General features: G+C 35.0%; 2 protein-coding genes and 1 non-coding gene across 5 annotated transcripts in view; 1 reads left to right on the top strand and 2 right to left on the bottom strand.

Annotated features, from left to right (window-relative positions):
* Positions 1-20,309, top strand: part of etfa (electron transfer flavoprotein subunit alpha) — a 316,751-nt gene that overhangs the window by 266,012 nt on the left and 30,430 nt on the right. The gene's annotated exons all lie outside the window — the stretch shown is intronic.
* tln2b (talin 2b) overlaps positions 1-20,309 on the bottom strand; it is a 259,338-nt gene that overhangs the window by 1,222 nt on the left and 237,807 nt on the right. For all 3 annotated transcript variants that reach the window (XM_073943362.1, XM_073943364.1, XM_073943361.1), the window contains exons 52-56: positions 16,115-16,239; positions 7,137-7,262; positions 6,013-6,075; positions 5,747-5,929; positions 5,185-5,310 (exon numbers count right to left, since the gene is read on the bottom strand). In XM_073943362.1, the coding sequence (XP_073799463.1) occupies positions 5,185-5,310; positions 5,747-5,929; positions 6,013-6,075; positions 7,137-7,262; positions 16,115-16,239 (623 nt within the window). The remainder of the gene's footprint in view (positions 1-5,184; positions 5,311-5,746; positions 5,930-6,012; positions 6,076-7,136; positions 7,263-16,114; positions 16,240-20,309) is intronic.
* On the bottom strand, positions 11,130-11,255 carry dre-mir-190a (microRNA 190). Its single transcript, NR_030102.1, has one exon. It is a non-coding gene; the product is annotated as a microRNA 190 (primary transcript).

Consider the following 20,309-nt stretch of genomic DNA (forward strand, 5'->3'; position numbering starts at 1 on the left):
AATTCGTGCTCAAGAGAACACACTGAGCAAGGGCTTATTATGCAGTTCTGGCGCCATCTTGTGGATAGACAATGTCAACCGTCTTTGGCTGCCGCCGAGCTCTCAGAAATTGTAAATACTTTAAAATAGGCACTATTTTTACAAATAAACTGCATAGTTGCAATCTAAACAACTATATTCTCGACTAAAAAGCCTCGAAAGTATATTTTGTTGCGTAACAGCAGTAATATTTGTCAAACTGTAGCCTGGTTGTTGCTGGCTGTATGTGGGCGGAGTAATAAAAAAAAAGGGCAAAGAGGCTGTACGGATGCTGATATTACTTAAATATATCACGGCTATCAGCCAATCAGATACGATATCCAGACAGAACTGTTGTATAAATATATATATCTCCTCCTGAGACCCCGCCCATTGACTTGTGTCCTCTGTAGTGGACATTGTGTTTTCATGCATTTTCTTTGAATTCTTTGAGCTACTTTGTCAAGTCCAGTTGTACTGTTCAGAGGACATCCTGGGCTTTCTAGTGATGTGTCATTTGATTGGCTGGCATGCTAGGAACCACTTCTTACACTGCATCCAAAATGGCCGACATACAAAAAAGCACATTTTATGGGAAGGAGAGAGGTATGTAAAATTTAATTTCTAAATGTTTTTTTTACTATATATATATATATATATATATATATATATATATATATATATATATATATATATATATATATATATATATATATATATATATAACCAATCAAAATCAAGTATTCCAGAGAGCCATAAAATACAGTAAGAATGTGACAATTGCAACATCTTACATAAAAACAAACAATGTATATATATATATATATATATATATATATATATATATATATATATTAGGGATGGGAAGATTAACCGATATGTATCGATACGCGGTCATGCGCGTGCACGATGCGAGTGCATCGGTTGAGCAGCAGAGGATGAATGAAATTTTGGAAGCAAATCGAGATGCATCGGTTTTTGCGAGATGCATCGATTTTTCCGAGATACAGCTTATATTTTTAATATAGAATGTATTTTTTATTTATTAACAAGTGTTGTCAACCTGTTTTTGGCGCATAATTTAATCGACCTACATAAAGTAAGCCTTAGCAACGGATTTGCGGATGTGCACACTACAACTCAGTGTATCAGGTGTGCGGATGAAGCTAGTGGTGCGCCCTCAGAAAGCGCGAGAAGCAAAACAAACATTTTATTCCCCACTGAGTTTTAAATCTAAAGTATGGCAAGCAACATTATGGATTTAAGAATGGACGACATGACAGGACAGATGCAATTTGCAAAATGTGCCGCGCATCTGTAAAATACGCGGGCAGTATGACTAATCTGATATCTCACTTGAAGCGGCGCCACGGTGTTGTTGTGAAAGCATCTTCCAGTGTTTCTGCATCCCCGGCTTTCGCACTGCTTCAACTGTAGCTACCAGCTCCAAAAGTGGTGAGAAAAGCATTGCAAGTTTTTTTTTTCCATGCGCAACAGTTCTGCTCGCTCTACGCCAATAACGAATGTTACTGCATTGTTCATCTGCAAAGATATTCAGCCTAGTGTCACGGAGAACGAAGGTTTTAAACACCTCCTCCTGTTAATTTTTATTTAATAATAATAATAATAATATTAATAATAATAATGATAAAAATTATGGGTGTCACGGTGGCACAGTGGGTAGTTTGACCACCTCACAGCAAGAAGATTGCTGGTTTGTTTTATTTTTATTAGCCTGTTGTTTACAGTGATAGTGATGTTTCAACGCAGCATAACACTGCTAGTTCACAACCTTAAGTTTTGAATAATCAGTGGCAAAATATCTTTGTAAAACTTGTTTTCATAGTTGAAAAGTTAAATCACAATTCTTGTTGTGCAATGCTAAATTTATTTATGTTGAAAGAGTGCAAATATATACATATTTTTTTAATATATATTGCACTTATACATTCTGTTTATCTTGAAAATACTTAAATAATATGTGCTATATTATCTAAAATGGCCCTCTACTGTAAACTGACACTCTGGCTCTGAGAGAAGAGCCAGTTTGTAAAAAAAAAGTCTTGGTTTTGCTTGGTTTATAAATAATCAAACTCATTCAATGGCACAGCATCCTCTTTCACATCATCTCATAAACTTGATCTAATTAGTTAGTGCTGAAATATCGCATCATATCGTGATATGGGTGTGAATCGTATCGTGTTGCATCGCAATATGTCACAAATGTATCGCTAATATATCGGATCGTATTCTTTGTATTGAGATGCGTATCGGATCGGCATTATAGCTTAGATGCCCAACCCTAATATATATATATAAATTCTGCTTTCATTGCATGTATAAATTAATGTGACATGATTGCAAACCACCACTGTGGCTAATAGAAATTTAAGTTTGTTTAGTTTTGCATGACACCAACAAACACATATGAATGCAATTTATGCAGGAATGATTTACCCACATTTATTGCGCTTCATTTCGATTTCAGGCATAAGGGGAACAATTCAGTTGCTCATTGTTTACAAGGAAATGTGCACAGAAATGATTCCTTTTCTCCTTTCATGATGAAGCTCAATGTTTTACACACTGTTAAAAGCATATATGTTTAAGCATATTTTAGCTGAAATGACATTTTCCCTTCCAATTTCTTTTTTTCCAACTATTTCCCTCCTTCTGGTACAGCCTCAGTCAAAGAAAAAAAAAAACTCTTTGTATTCTTCAGTGAAACGTGTAATTTTAGCACAACCGTGCAGGGACTGGATCTGCAACAGACATCTAGTTATTTTCCGAAGAGAGTAGCATTTTTGTGGATTTGGGAATGGGATGGACAGATCAAGGCCTGACCTTCTGCAGAGCGGCTGACTCAGGCCTAAACAACTTTCTGTTGTGCTTTCAGCGGTTTCATGCAAACGCTCACGCGACAGGATTTCTCAAATGCTCAGAATATTCCAGCGCCCTCTGAAGATGAGGACAAGACATGAAGGCATTCTGGGAGGAAGGAAGCTTTGAATGGGCAGACGCGCGCTCTCTAATTAATGTGCATCTGGACTGGGATGAAACGTCTGCGGATACAGCGGTCCAGCTTAAGATGCCAGCTGTGGACGCATGCTACAAAACCAGTGCTTTCAAAAGCCTTTGTAGATGCTGCGTCGACATGTCAGATCTCTTTAAAGGTTCAGTAATACATTTTTTTCAAAACGCTGGCCAATTTAATGAGTTATTATTGCATTAATGCTTTAATTAATTTATGACAATTATTTTATTGTTTTTACTTTAATATTTTGAAACTCTGTTGTTCACTGGCTCTAAATACATATATAAGGATGCCAAAGGTGTCACGTTTGCGTGATCAAAACAGAACATAAACAAAAAGGTGCGGATCCAAGTGCGGATTTATTTACAGTGCATAAACATAAAACAAGGTGTTCAAAGTACAAATAAACCACAAAACCAGAAACTAAAACAGAGACAAGGCTCAGAAACAACAAAGCGAGAACAAGCGAGACATGGAAGACCAGAAAGACAAACGATGCAGTGACAAACAGAGGTGAAATGGTTGTATAAATAGTCCAGGAAATTAACAGGAAACAGGAACAGCTGTGAGCCAATCAGTGTACGTGGACCGGGTGTAATGCGTGTGGTACGTATGAACTTGTAGTCTTTTGGGCGCTGTAGTAAATTTTCAGAGTCTGTGAACTACAGCGCCCTCCGGTGGTCACTGACCCTCATGACAAAAGGTCACAAGAGGTTGGGTGGTTAATTACTATTGGCTTGGGAAAGTCATTCTTACACTTTTCAACCAATGAGAGCATTTGGGGCAGGTCTAAGACTGCTGGCGTAGTTTTAAGGATATCTAAAAGAAGATATGAAATTGATAGGGGTGGCACGGTGGCTCAGTGGTCACCTCACAGCAAGAAGGTTGCTGGTTCGAGTCCCGGCTGGATCAGTTACCATTTCTGTGTGGAGTTTGCATGTTCTTCTCGTGTATGCGAGATAATAAACTAAATTGTCCATTGTTCGTGTGAATGAGTGGGTGTTTCCCAGTCCTGGTGTGCAGCTGGAAAGGGATCTGCTGCATAAAACATATACTGGAATACTTGGTGGTTTGCTTATTGCTGTGGCGACCTCGGAAATAGAAACTAAGCCGAAGGAAAATTAATAAATGAAATTGATATAAACATCTAAAGCTTGCAGTAGTCAGTAAACCCTGACATGCAGTTTGTTGCTGGATCAACGTTTTTTTTTTTTTTTGACGCCACCTCATACTTCAGTTTCTCATCAAATCTTCTGACCAATCAAATGCTCTCTAGTGTCTGACATGCCCCGCCTTCTTTAAGACGCTTTGCCTTTCATTTTATGTAGAGATCTGCGCGAGACTACATTTTCAATCCCGCTCCTGCCCGCACCTGCCAGGTTTTAGCCCGAACCCGACCGCTCCCCCTTATATTCATCATTTGTTGTCCCGCTGCCCGACTCACCCCGTTTTCTACCCGCCACGCCCGTTCCCGCTAACGGACGGGGGGGAGAACAAAACTGAAAACCACCCAGCTATACAGACAGCCTATAACACGCTGTCTGTACAAACACACACACTCAAGCAAGTGACACACACACAGCATCTCGCTATCTTTCATTCACACACACAGAGAGAGAGAGAGAGAGAGAGAGAGAGAGAGAGAGAGAGAGAGAGAGAGAGAGCGCACAAAGCTCTCTCTCTCTCATTCGCACGCACACATAGACTGCTAAATGCAGCACCATGCTGTCTCTTTCACACATATAAATGCGCGTGCTCTTTTGCTCGGGAGTGGAGAGCCGGGAGCGATATTGTTGAACCGCCCTCTCCCGTCCAAAATTAAACCCGTTACCAACCACTCCCACTCCTTATTCGGAAATTTATTCCCGCGCCGCAGAAATGTGGTCGGGTGAAATGCAGACCTCTAATTTGATGCTCTTCAGCACAACAATTCTGGGATAAAAACGAACGCCATTGGCTGTTTTTAAAAAGAGGGGGAGGAGCTATTTAAGCCCCACCCTCTATTCGTATTTCAGTTGCGATTACGTCAAACCACGGTTAAAAAAATACACATTTCAAAGCACCTTATAGAACGTTTAAATGAGCTGCATTGGATGAAAAGAAATGTTCAGGATTCCTGAAGATGTTTTTACCTGAGCGATTCCTCCGACGAATTTCGTTTTCACCACAACGCTGTCGTCTTCGGCTTTATCGAAAGCTGCTTTCTGCGCTGCCTTCACCAGGTTGTCAGACGCTCGCTTGACCGCGTTACCAGCAGCCTGTGTGAACACAAAGACAATGATTAGAAAAACAAACAAACAAAGGCATTACATGTGTTCATTTCCAATAGAAATACAGCATTTTTGACATTTTTAAGGTGTATAGCGCCACCTGTTGACCAATCTCAAGTTTTTTTTTTCACTAAGACTCTTACCTCAATAAACTACTAATTAGTGGCTTATTAATAGTAGGGTTAAAGTTGGGTTTAGTTTTTGAGTAAATCCACAGAAAGGTGATAATTATGATTAAATAAACAAATTAATAAATATAAACATTTTGCATTTTTTAAACTGTATACACTTTGTCATGATTAGATTACAATTTCATTACAAAAAAAGTGATATTTTGAAAAAGTGTCCTGATAAAGTGCGTTAATGGAAGCGACTGTACTTTCGTAATTCAGGTAAAGCATCATGGGACATGGGAAAAGTTGACCTGTAATCTCCTCATGGCCTCAGAGTCCTGGTCTGCTTTGACTTTGCAGGCCACCAGCAGCTGTGCAGTGGACGCCGCCACCTGTTTAGCAGAAGAGATGAGCTTCTCCTCACTGGCGTGACCCTGAACCGAAGCGTTCGCCGCCTCACACAGGTTACTAGTGGCGGCCGCAACCATCCGTGCCTGAAACACACAATTCATCACCGTCATCCTGCTTATAATACAGGTCAAAGTGACTAAGAAATGTGAGAAAAAGCTCAACTTACAGCTGATATGAGACCTTGAGACCACTGGCCGTCATCTACTGCATTGGCAGGGATGGAGCCCACCTGCGTCACATATCACAAAGTGTTATTTTAGTCATGTTTAAACCACTGAAGAGCAGTGGGTAATTTGGTGTTACTTTTATATGTATTTACAGTAGTAATTTCAGAAGCTTCAGAACATTTTTATCGTTTTCTACAGGTATATCTTTCACATTGTCAAAGACGAAACGCTAAAATGAACAATCAAAAACTAAGCAGCAAGAATGTGTTCATTTTCTTCAGTGTTCGGTCTGTTTTTAATTCTTTCAGCTCTATTTTAATTTTTTTAGCAAATGTTATAATTTAAACATTTATTAAAAATAATTATAGTATATTAAAAATAATTATAATTTAGCAAACATGTAATTTTTCAATTAGCTTTAGTTTTAGGTATTGCAACTCAGTTTGTATTATTAAAAATTTTCTTGTTCATTTTATATACAGTTGAAGTCAGAATTATTAGCCCCCCCTGAATTATTAGCGCCCCTGTTTATTTTTTTCCCCAATTTCTGTTTAATGGAGTGAAGATTGTTTCAGCACATTTCTAAGCATATTAGTTTTAATAACTTATCTCTAATAACTGATTTATTTTATCTTTGTCATGATGACAGTAAATAATATTTTACTAGATATTTTTTCAAGACACTTCTATACAGCTTAAAGTGACATTTAAAAGCTTAACTAGGTTAATTAGGTTGACTAGGCAGGTTAGGGTAATTAGGCAAGTCATTGTATAACAATGGTTTGTTCGGTAGACTATCGAAAAGAAAAATAGCTTAAAGGGGCTAATAATTTTGTCCCAAAAATGTTTATTAAAAAATTAAAAACTGCTTTCATTCTAGTCGAAGTAAAATAAGACTTTTTCCAGAAGAAAAAATATTATCAGACATACTGTAAAAATTTCCTTGCTCTGTTAAAAATCATTTGGGAAATATTTAAAAAATAAGAAAAAAATTAAAAGGGGGGTAATAATTCTGACTTTAACTGTATATATATATATTTTTTTTTTCTTGCATCTAATATTTCTATTTCAGCTCTATACTAACAAAGGAGTTTGATGGGTTGTGGTTTTCATTAGTGAATACCTTGCCCTGGGCTACGAGTTCTCTCTGTGCGGCCGATGCAGATTTGACCAGAGCACTGGTTGCGGCTGCGATGGATTTTGCCGCTTCCAGGATCTGCTCTTCAAAATCCAGAGACTCATCGGCTTGCTGGAATAAATAAGAAAACAGTCGTCACTTCATCACTTCAAATCTGGACTCAATGCTGGATGCCCATTAGCGAAAGATAACACTGAAGTTAAATAAGTGATGCGTTAGCTATGCTAACTGTCCATATTAAAAAAAGAAATCAGATGATTTTTAATATGTCATCTATATTAATAAATTAAATCGGTCAGTTGCATGTTTATCAAACTTTTGCAAGTTTGTATCACGGTTTTGAACTGATAAATTCACAATGTTTATATTTCACAAGTCAGAATTGCAAGATCATCTATGAACTCATTAAATCACAATTAATTTAAAATTCAATCACAGTTTTGGAAAAATGTCAGAAATGCGGGACATGAACAGCAAACACAAACTAAACTCAGAATTACCAGAAATAAAGTCCAGATATATAATCAGCAATAATAATAAATAATATTCACATTTTCATCCAAGTTTGCATCTCACATACAATTTTAGTACAATACAACTTTTTTTTCCAAGATAAACTCAATCAGCAATAAAATCCTAATAAAAAATGGCATTGCAACATTTAACGTTGCAATAGAAAATAATAATAATTTGTATAATTATTATATTATTATAATAACATTATAATACATAAAGTCATAATTCTAAGGAAAAGGGCAGAATTGCAATCAATAAAGTCAGGACTATGAGATTTCAACTCAGATTTACCAACTATAAATTCAGATTTGCATAAAAAAAGGCTGAATTAAAAGTTTACATCTTTAATGATTAACATTCTGGAAAAAAAAGTTGCAGTTATTTTTTATTTTAATTCAATTGGCAGAAATGACCCTCCACACACATAGAACAGACATACGAAGCCTAACTGATCCCTTAAAAATACATTTCATATGACAGATCTGCATTCTAACAAGATGTATTTGTAGTTAGGGTTAGTATAGAATAATCTGCTAGTCTACTAATAGTCATAAAAAAAATAGAAGGTGCAGTAGGGGATTGTCTTCAGAAACATGTTTTGTTGCGCTGGTTGAAAGTCTCTTCATATTCCAGTAGTAATGATTAAATGTGTTTATATGTATTTTTATATTCTAGATAAGGCATAAAACTAAAAAATGTTCATCCAATTAAATATTGTCGGACCGACATCTCTCATAATTATGATAAGTAGCTCAAACTGTCTGACAGCAAATGTAGATTTGTACATCTGCGCAGCGTTCACGCAGATCCGCCATTTGTGCCACGTTCATGACATGTGCACACGAGAGAGAGCACGAGTAGTAAAAACAAATGCTGAATCAAAACTTTCTAAAATCCTGAATCAATATTGGAGTTACTTTTGCACGCTGGAGGAAGGACGACACCATGGCTGAAGTATTTCTGTTAGACAGGTAATGTTCTGAATGAACCATTTATTAAGCATTAGCATATAGTGAATTCATTATCTGTTAAGCATTAACTCTACATTAACAGGCATTAGTAAGCAGTTTATAACTGCAGCTACAAATGCTGTATTATTGATTTACAACCACATTTATAATGTGCTTAATAACTGTACTTTCATAATTTGTTAATCATTTATTTTTCAATACTAAATTAAGTATTGCATTATTTACAAACCACATAAATGTTAATCTGTACAGTTTATTAATCATTTACTAACTCATTCTGAAAGATCTTAAAAAAACCCCACCAACTATGCTTAAATAACTGGGTTCTACATAATGCGATACTTAATTTAGTAATGAAAAATAAATCATTAACAAGATATGAAAGTACAATAATTAAGCGCATTATAAATGTGGTTTTAAGTCAATAATACAGCACTTGTAGCTGCAGTTCTAAACTGCTTACTAACATCTGTTAATGTGGAGTTAATGCCTAACAGATGATGAATTCACTATTTGCTAATGCTTAATAAATGGTTCAGAGTGTGTGGTTATTATAAAGTGTTACCAAGTTTTCTAACTAGCGAATGACATGATCTAGTGCAGTGGTATCTAAACTTGGTCCTGGAGGACGGGCGTCCTGCATATTTTAGTTCCTACCCCAATTAAACAAACCTGAACCAGCGAATCAAGCTCTTTCTAGGTATACTAGACTTCTAGGCAGATGTGTTGGAGGAAATAATCAAACTATCCAGGACATCAGGACCGAGTTTGGACACCCCTGATCTAGTGGGTCTCTGTCATCTTTATTGTGGGCGTTCGCGCAATTTCAAGTGACGTGGCTTTGGACGGCAGGGGAAGAACTGTGTTTCAAAAGATATGCGAAAAGATTTTGGCAGATCACCTTCTGCACCTTTAACACACTGTGCTTTAGTTCAATACTGCACATATTGAATAAATGCAGTAGGGATTTCATGCATACTGAAAATGTGCATTCAGGACATAACACACACTGCATAAACAGCACATGTAGTTTGGTAATTTACCATTTCAAACCCCTTATATCATCACATATTATATTAGTTATGCTTATATATATATACAATATATATTACACATATTATTATAGAATATATATATTACACATTATTTTAGTTATACTACTGTAAGAGGCTAAATTATCATATGCATTTGTTTATATGACAAAACATGCTTTTTGACTCAAGAAGGTCCATACTGACTACAAAGCCAGATACTGATAAGATCAGGGCCTGTTGTGTGGACTTTGGGGGTTTTATGGTGTGGTCACATGTTGATTGGTCAGTTTGACTGTCTTGAATGGCTTTAGTCACATGGTCAAGAAATATACAAAATAGTTGGTAAACTCGAGCTCTGGCTCTTTTCCTGGCCTGCTTCACTCCTGCTCTGCTCCTCTCCTCCTCTGGAGTCTATCCTCTCTGACTCTACTGCAATCAGGCTTTTGGGCCTGCTCTCTTTGTCTCTCTCTCCCTCCCCCTGTGTCTCTCCTTCTACCTATGGTAACTTTAGTTTTACATTTAAGCTGGGTACAATTTATACCATTTGTTTTATCATTTCATATTTTATCATTTTATACAGTATTTTGTAATTAATTTAGTTGTAACCATAGAGAATTATTGTCAATAAATCATTTCATTTTCAAGTATTTGTTAATTAGTTTTGATTTAACATCAACACTTAATTGTTCCATATAGCATTTACATTTAGTCATTTAGCAGACGCTTTTATCCAAAGCGACTTACAAATGAGGACAAGGAAGCAACTTACACAACTATAAGAGCAACAATGAATAAGTGCTATAGGCAAGTTTCATATAGCAATACAATACAATCACATAATATCAACACTCTCCCACATTTATAGCTATTAATACTGCCCTTATTTCCGTTTTTGGTATAAGATTGCAGAAGAATGGTTTGACTAGAAATGTACAGTTTTTTACCATCATGCTGATCACTTTTTAGTCACTCGGCAGAACTACAGTTCGAACCGCTGTGGTTTAAAGACCGTTCTTACTCTACTGTATAGCTGCAAACAAGTCAAACGATTGCGATTATGCAAAAATTAAGGCTTTGAACAGCTGTATTTTGAAAAGTAAAAGTACAGATTTGACTCCTTTTATGAAAATGTGTTCATTCTGTGCGCACTGGAAACATTATGCGCACATACTGCATTAACAGTATGTGCTGGATGCCTTTCCAAACACACCTATAGTGATGAAAAAGGAGAAGCAGAGTTGTAATTTCCATAAAGAGATGTAAGGGCGACACCTTGTGGCACAGAGGTGACATTTCTCACGCTCACACTGTTCAGAATTAACAGCGTCGGACACAACAGCACAAGCACAGTGGGCCTAAGACAAAGCCTTGCATGCCACCTTCACAAAACTGATCTGTCTGAGGCCACACACACACACACACACACACACACGTTCATGAACAAAACACACACGAGTCTGGAGACAGAGCAGGACACTGTAGGAATATGTTTGATATATAGTTGGACAGAATAACAACCTAATATATCAAACATATCAAACAGAGGCCTGCAGAAAGGCTTCCAGGTCTACCTCACCTCCAGAACACGGGGGAGGGGAGAGGAGAGCAGGGCATGCTGGGATAACGAGGGAAAAAACATGATGGGTAGAGGAGGAGAGGCTAAAGAAGGAAGTGAGGAATGAAGAAAGGTTAGGGGTAACGGTAAAAACACTGCAGGGGGGATTGATAAGGAACACTGATGACCCTGTATCCTGAGCTTCAACCTCACTGTAACGCTTTTTAAAAACACGTGAGTCAGGATGTGTGTGCACTAAACCTGATGAGAAGGTGTCTTGGGGGGAGATTTAGAGATTGAAATGTAAGACAAGCTGTGAAACGTCCTTTATCGGAGTTTGCAGGGGATAATGGGATGAAAGATCAACATTGGATGTCTGAGAGGACTAAAGTTGACGACATTACTGAGTCCTGTTTACTGTTCATTCCAGAATATATGAACCTGACTGACACACAGAACAACACAGCGGGACAGAGAGAAAAGGTCAGAGGGTGAGAGACAGACAGACAGACAGACAGACAGACACACAGATAGATAGATAGATAGATAGATAGATAGATAGATAGATAGATAGATAGATAGATAGATAGATGGATGGATGGATGGATGGATGGATGGATGGATGGATGGATGGATGGATGGATGGATGGATGGATGGATGGATGGATGGATGGATGGATGGATGGATGGATGGATGGATGGATGGATGGATGGATGGATGGATGGATGGTGATAGATAGATGGACGGACGGATGGACAGAGAGATAGATAGATAGATAGATGGATGGATGGATGGATGGATGGATGGATGGATGGATGGATGGATGGATGGATGGATGGATGGATGGTGATAAATAGATGGACGGACGGATGGACGGACAGACGGAGAGAGATAGATAGATAGATAGATAGATAGATAGATAGATAGATAGATAGATAGATAGATAGATAGATGGATGGATGGATGGATGGATGGATGGATGGATGGATGGATGGATGGATGGATGGATGGATGGATGGATGGATGGATGGATGGTGATAGATAGATGGACCGACGGATGGAAGGACAGACGGAGATAGATAGATAGATAGATTATGGATGGAAATAGATAGACAGACAGATATATAAACAGACAGACAGAGAGATAGAAAGATATAGGATAATAGAATCAGACAAACCGAAAGATAGACATATAGTTAGACAGACAGATAAACAGATACAGATAGACAGACCGATTGAAAGACAGACACATACTGTATATAGACAGACAGGCAGACATAGACAGACGAAAACAGACAGACAGAGCAAATAAACAGCTGGACAAACGAAAGATTGTTGTTTGTCAGGAAGTGTTGAGTCTGGCAGTAAATGTGATTTGACTATAGAGTTATTGACACGCTTGGAGAGGGCGAGGAGGCAGTTTGAGCTCAGAGAGGCAAAATGTGGAGAAATGTTTTTTTCTTTTTTAGGTGAAAAGCATCACTGACAGCCGAGCTGTAACACAGATGGATGGAACAATAAAAGCGCTTCAAGGAAAATCATTTCTAAAAAAAAAAAAAAAAAAAAAAGAAAAGAAAGAAGAGTGCTGACCTTCTTGAATACGAGTTTCAGATTGACCGACTAAAAGTTCAGCGGATTCTAAAACAAACCTTTAAAGGGCACCTACTTTTCAAGCTGTTTGGACAGACATATGTGTAGATATATATGTGTATAGACCATATTGGGGTGATATAAACACACCCAGTCCTTTTTTTTTTCAATTTAACAACATAAAAACGGTGAATCAATTAGAGCGGTTTTCAGACCGACCGCAACTTGACGTAGGAGTGCGGTCCCCCCGCCCACCGAATTGATTGACAGCTGTTGCGTTAACATGTCCCGGTAGTCACGTGTATAATCATGTCAACAAGACCAGACGTGCGCAAAGCAACCGGGAATAAAAGGTCTGTTCAGTTCGCTAGGATCATCAATCATCATCAAATGTGATCAAGAGTGAGTTTCACATGTTTAAAATGTTTTAAAACAGAGCAAGTGTGTAATGAAGTACAGCGAGTTACTTCAGCTTTACTTCATCAGCACAGCCGTGTGTCAAAACAATTATAAAGGAAGACGCTTCAATCCCAGTTTGTTGACATTAAATCAGGATTATTTTGTACATCAACATAACAGATATTCATACAGCAGCGGAGATTAGCCTGTATCCTGTCACATATGCGTACAAAAAGAGTGGGAAGCTAAAGGCGCTCTGTCTGCCAGTTTGTGTGTGTTAGATAGATAGATAGACAGACAGACAGACAGACAGACAGACAGACAGACAGACAGACAGCTAGATAGATAGATAGATAGATAGATAGATAGATAGATAGATAGATAGATAGATAGATAGATAGATAGATAGATAGATAGATAGATAGATAGATAGATAGATAGATAGATAGATAGATAGATAGATAGATAGATGGATGGATGGATGGATGGATGGATAGATAGATGGATAGATAGACAGATAGATAGACAGATAGATAGACAGACAGACAGACAGACAGACAGACAGACAGACAGACAGATAGATAGATAGATATATAGATAGATAGATAGATAGATAGACAGATGGATAGATAGACGGATAGATAGACAGACAGACAGACAGATAGATAGATAGATAGATAGATAGATAGATAGATAGACAGACAGACAGACAGACAGACAGATAGACAGATAGATAGATAGATAGATAGATAGATAGATAGATAGATAGATAGATAGATAGATAGATAGATAGATAGATAGATAGACAGATGGATAGATAGACGGATAGATAGACAGACAGACAGACAGACAGACAGACAGACAGACAGACAGACAGATAGATAGATAGATAGATAGATAGATAGATAGATAGATAGATGGATAGATAGACGGATAGATAGACGGATAGATAGACGGATAGATAGACAGATAGATAGATAGATAGATGGATAGATAGATGGATGGATGGATGGATGGATGGATGGATGGATGGATGGATGGATGGATGGATGGATGGATGGATGGATGGATGGATGGATGGATGGATGGATGGATGGATAGATAGATAGATAGATAGATAGATAGATAGATAGATAGATAGATAGATAGATAGATAGATAGATAGATAGATAGATAGATGGATAGATAGACGGATAGATAGACGGATAGATAGACGGATAGATAGACAGATAGATAGATAGATAGATAGATAGATAGATAGATAGATAGATAGATAGATAGATAGATAGATAGATAGATAGATAGATAGATAGATAGACGGATAGATATATCGATAGATATAAAGATAGATAGATAGATAGATAGATAGATAGATAGATAGATAGATAGATAGATAGATAGATAGATAGATAGATAGATAGATAGATAGATAGTTAGACAGACAGACAGACAGACAGACAGACAGACAGACAGATAGATAGATAGATAGATAGATAGATAGATAGATAGATAGATAGATAGATAGATAGATAGATAGATAGATAGATAGATAGACGGATAGATAGATAGACAGACAGACAGATAGATAGATAGATAGATAGATAGATAGATAGATAGATAGATAGATAGATAGATAGATAGATAGATAGATAGATAGATAGATAGATAGATAGATAGACGGATAGATAGACAGATAGATAGATAGATAGATAGATAGATAGATAGATAGATAGATAGATAGATAGATAGATAGATAGATAGATAGATAGATAGATAGATAGATAGATAGATAGATAGATAGATAGATAGATAGACAGACAGATAGATAGATAGATAGATAGATAGATAGATAGATAGATAGATAGATAGATAGATAGATAGACGGATAGATAGACGGATAGATAGACAGATAGATAGATAGATAGATAGATAGATAGATAGATAGATAGATAGATAGACGGATAGATATATAGATAGATAGATAGATAGATAGATAGATAGATAGATAGATAGATAGATAGATAGATAGATAGATAGATAGATAGATAGACGGACAGACAGACGGACGGACGGACGGACGGACGGACGGACGGACGGACAGATAGATAGATAGTGTGTGTGTCTGCTGCGGTGTGTGTGTGTGTGCGTGAACTTTGTAACGATATTCTGTGTGACTTATCAATGCAACTGCACAACAAATACTCATTGGTATAGTTCTTGCTGTAGTATTTCTCACAAACGCTACGTGAGATCTTCTTCCTTTAAGTGTGTCTGTTGTCTGACGCAGCCGAGGGAGGAGATTAAGACACACAGATAGACACGTAGAAAAGGTAGGCGGGGAGGACTCGCCTTAAAGGCGCAGTATGACAAAACCACCCCCTGGTGGAAAGATGTATAAAACAGGATCTAGTAAAAGGTATAATGAAACATCTGATGGGTGTTTTGAGCTGAAACTTTACAGACACATTCTGGAGACGCAAAACACTTATATTAAATCTGAAAAAAGGGGTAACCCAGGTGCCCTTTAAAACACTGAATAATGGAGATCACAAAAATCCCCCCCAACAAAAACTGAAAACCATCAAAAAACATGAGTTCAGTGCCCACAAGACTTCAAAACGGCTAAAAATGAATAAAAGACGAGGGAAAAACACACTCCACAGACGTGCACACACTTCCCAAACACAATGAAAACACAAAACTGGAGTTCTTACATTACAAAAACAGCATCACACCCCCCCCCCCCCACCCCCCCAAACGCTAACCAGGAATGAAATGTTCCCATAGTCTTTAGTGGAAGTGATTTGACAAAGTTGCGTTGGCAGGCTGATCACAGAAGTGTGTGTGTGTGTGTGTGTGTTTGGATTGAGAAGATGGATGGATGTATGGATGGATACCTTTGGTTTGGCTCTGGGCTTCAGCTGCTCCAGTTTCTTGGCGGCGGCCTCGATGGACGCAGCAGCACCCAGAAGCTCTGTCTCCGCAATCACCGTAGGGTCTTCAGGGTCCACCCACTCCGAACCTGAGACCACAACAGGGGCCTTATTTCCAATTTACTTTCCATATGCATGAAACATATGCAGAAACACTGAATACATACATCAGAAATAAAAAAGAGTCATGCAACAGGGTTTCAACCCAATAACCTTCGAAATAGGAAGAAAAATGACAAATTTTTAAGTAATAAACACAAAAGGAACGACTAAATATGTGACATGAGAAAATAAAATTGATCTAATTTGAATACTTTGATCAGTCTAATAATTTAATAAAAAAAGAAAACATGTAATGGGGATTCAAACCTATAACCTCCTGTGTGGAAAAGCAACCTTATTCTCATTGTTAACAACCCTACGTATATTATACAACATTTGAGACTGAACACATTAAACAGGAGGAAGAGGGATTCAAACCAACAACCTTCTGCGTAATTTTGACTCAATTGAACTACCAAATGTGTACATTTGGATACATATATGGAAAGAATGAACACAGGACATCAGAAAATAACATAACTAAAAAAAAAAAAATCATGCGACAGGGATTCAAACCAATAACTTGCATAAATAAAAATAATTAAATTTTAATCATTTGATTAATAGTTCAATAAAAAGGTCATGCAGTGGGGATTCAAACCAACAACCTACTGTTTATAAAATAAATATACATCAATGTCATTGTTAACCGACCATTTGCACAATATACTAAAGGAAAGATGTGAAACAAACAAACAAACAAACAAACAAAATTTTGGCTATAGACATTCAAACCTATAACCTTCTGTGTTGAAAAAAAAATGTAAAGTCAAATTTTAATTTGAATGATCTACAAAAAATGTGTAATACACAAATAAACACATGACATGGAGAAAATAAAATAAATTTTAAAGAATTATGAAATGGAAATAGTAACCTCCAGTACAAATAAAATAAAATAATAGTTAAATAAATGAATGAATGAATGGATAATAAATAAATCAATAATAAAAACAAAAATAAAATAAAAAATTCAATGAAATAAAACAAAAATGAAATAAAACAAAAATAAAATAAGACAAAAAAATAAAAATAAAACCAAAATAAAACAGAATAAAATAAAACACAAGTAAAATAAAACAAAATAAAATGTAATAAAACCAAAATAAAATAAAACTAAATAAAATAAAACACAAGTGAAATAAAACAAAATAAAATGAAATAAAACCAAAATAAAATAAAACAAAATAAAACACAAGTAAAATAAAACAAAATAAAATGAAATAAAACCAAAATAAAACAAAACAAAATAAAATAAACAAAATAAAAAATATTAAAAAACAAAAATAAAAATGAAAACAAACAAACAAAAAAACTAAATAAAATAAAATAAAACCAAAATAAAATAAAATAATCAAATAAAATTAAAATAAAATACAAAAAAAATAAAATAAAAACAAAAACAAAATAAAATAAGGTTAAATTAAATTAAATAAACTTATGCAAAGGTGAACACACAACATGAGAAATAAAATAAAATCATGTAATAGGATTTTAAACCTCAAAATAATAATAAAAATCACAATTCACCAGGACTCTTGCAAAAATAGTTTGAGAACTGTTTGGCATGTATTTCCCCCCAAAATCAAACAAATTCAAAATCACATTTTATCAAAGGAAACAAATTCAGATTTATTTAACCTAAAAAACCCACAACAACAATTGATTAAATCTAAAAGTTAATTTAAATATTAATTAATTCCCCCCATTTTTACAACAAATTTCGGCCTAATCAAACTTCGGTTCATTCCACTGTGGCGACCTTTGAAATAGAGATTAAGCCCAAGGAAAAGGAATGAATAATAATAATAATAATTATATTAGATTCTGAAAAAAACTAATTAGAAAAAAGTTACCGTGGTAAATTTTGGTATGCCATCAGTTTGTATTATGTACTGTATGATAAAATAACATGATGCCAACGCGAACACTGCTCCTGATGCATTCCCAATCATTCATTAATTGCCTAAATGAATGCGCGCATCCTTACGTTAATAACCATTTATGGAGCAAGTGTGCTCTACGATACGTTCTCCTTTTAACGACATTCAAGAGCCACTAAAAGATATCTGTTTTGTTCAAACAGCTTGAGAAAACAGATGGTGAGAATGTGTTTGAGGATTATGTTAAACCTGAGGGAATTCGGTTCTATCCCTTCTTCTCTTTCCCCGCACTTATTACTGTGTGTGTGTGTGTGTGTGTGTGTGTGTGTGTGTGTGTGTGTGTGTGTGTCGGTCAGTTACTCAAGTCTGAATGTGTGTGGCCTGAAACCGGAGAAAAACAACACAGTGTATCTCATACTCACCTCCATCTGTGGCAGAAAAAGGAAAGAACAACAGAGGAGTGTTTTAGAAGAAGAAAAATCAGCTCAACCTGCATGAATCCAGCTCAGTTTGGCCCATTATTACCACCTAAACGCATATAACATTCCCAGGCCTGCATGACGTCTGTGCTCGGGAGAATTCAGAAACTCGTCATTCGTGAAATGTAATTAAATATATTCGATCTTCTATTATAATTTGATTTTTAAATAAGTGTTTAGAGCAGGGCAAATTTGTAGTCAAAAGTTTGAAATGAATTACAAGTTTTAATGTTTGGCCTTTTATTTTTTTTTGAATCCTTACATCTGAGGAGTTTTTTTCTTTTGAAACTGGCTGCTTCATAAAATTAGGATGAATTTCCTTTACTTAAAATATCAATTTGTTTAATATTTTTACAGTTTCAAATGCAGACTGTCCAGTTAATACTTTAAAGTACTTCAAAATTAAAAAAGATAAATTCCTCTTATTATTTCATGATTTTTTAAAGAAGGAAAAATAATTAACTGTAATAAAATGTATTTTTACGTCGATTATATTTTGATTAATAGAACTTGTAATAACACTAGTAATAATGATAATAATAATAATAATAAAAATAACAACAATAATAATGATAATAATAATAATAATGATAATAATAGTAATAGTAATGACAATGATAATAATAACAAAAACAACACCAACAATAACAACAATAATATTATTATTGTAATGATAATGATAGTAGTAATAATAATGAAAAAATAACAACAATATTAATAATAATAATGATAATAATAATAATAATAACGATAATAATAGTAACAACACCAACAATAATAATGACAATTACAATAATAACAACAACAACCACAACAAAATAATAATGATAATAATACTGATAATAATAATAATAATAATAATAATAATGACAATAATAATAATAATAAAAATAGTAATAATAATAATAGTAGTAATGATAATAATAATAGTTATGACAATAATAATAATAATGACAATGACAATAATAATAATAATAACAAAAACAACAACAACAATAATAATAATGATAATGATAATAATAATAATATTAATAATAATAATAATTATTATTAATATTATTATAGTAATGACAATGATAATAACAAAAACAACAACAACAACAATAATAATAATAATAATAATAGAAAATAATAATAATAATAATAATAATAAAAATAATATTTATTATCATTATTATTATTATTTTTTTTAATAATACATTTTTTATTATTTTTATATTTATTATCAATGTATAATAATACAAATAATGATGATAATAATAACAGCAACAACAACAATAATAATAATTATTATTATTGTTATCATCAATTTATAAAAATAATAATAAAAATACTAATAATTCTTCTTCTTCTTCTTATTATTATTATTATTTTATTATTACTTAAACTAGAAACCAACTTAAAATTGTAACCATATTGCACAATTTTTTTGTTTTACTGTATTGAAAATAAATGAAACCCTAGTTAATTCAAAAACACACACACACACACACACACAAAACAAAGTTATCACAAGCACTCGGCTTTTAACTGAATTATTTAAATAAAAATACATACATATTCTCCACATTTTACATTCAAATTGTGTTTCTCCATTAAAAACAGAACCAAAAATCCCCACCCCAAAACACATACCTTCCCTTGCAGGTGTCTTTAAACCTACTGTAAGACTGTAAAAATGTATGTGTGTGTGTG

This window comes from Danio rerio, chromosome 25 (genome assembly GCF_049306965.1).
Source record: "Danio rerio strain Tuebingen ecotype United States chromosome 25, GRCz12tu, whole genome shotgun sequence".
NCBI lineage: Eukaryota > Metazoa > Chordata > Actinopteri > Cypriniformes > Danionidae > Danio > Danio rerio.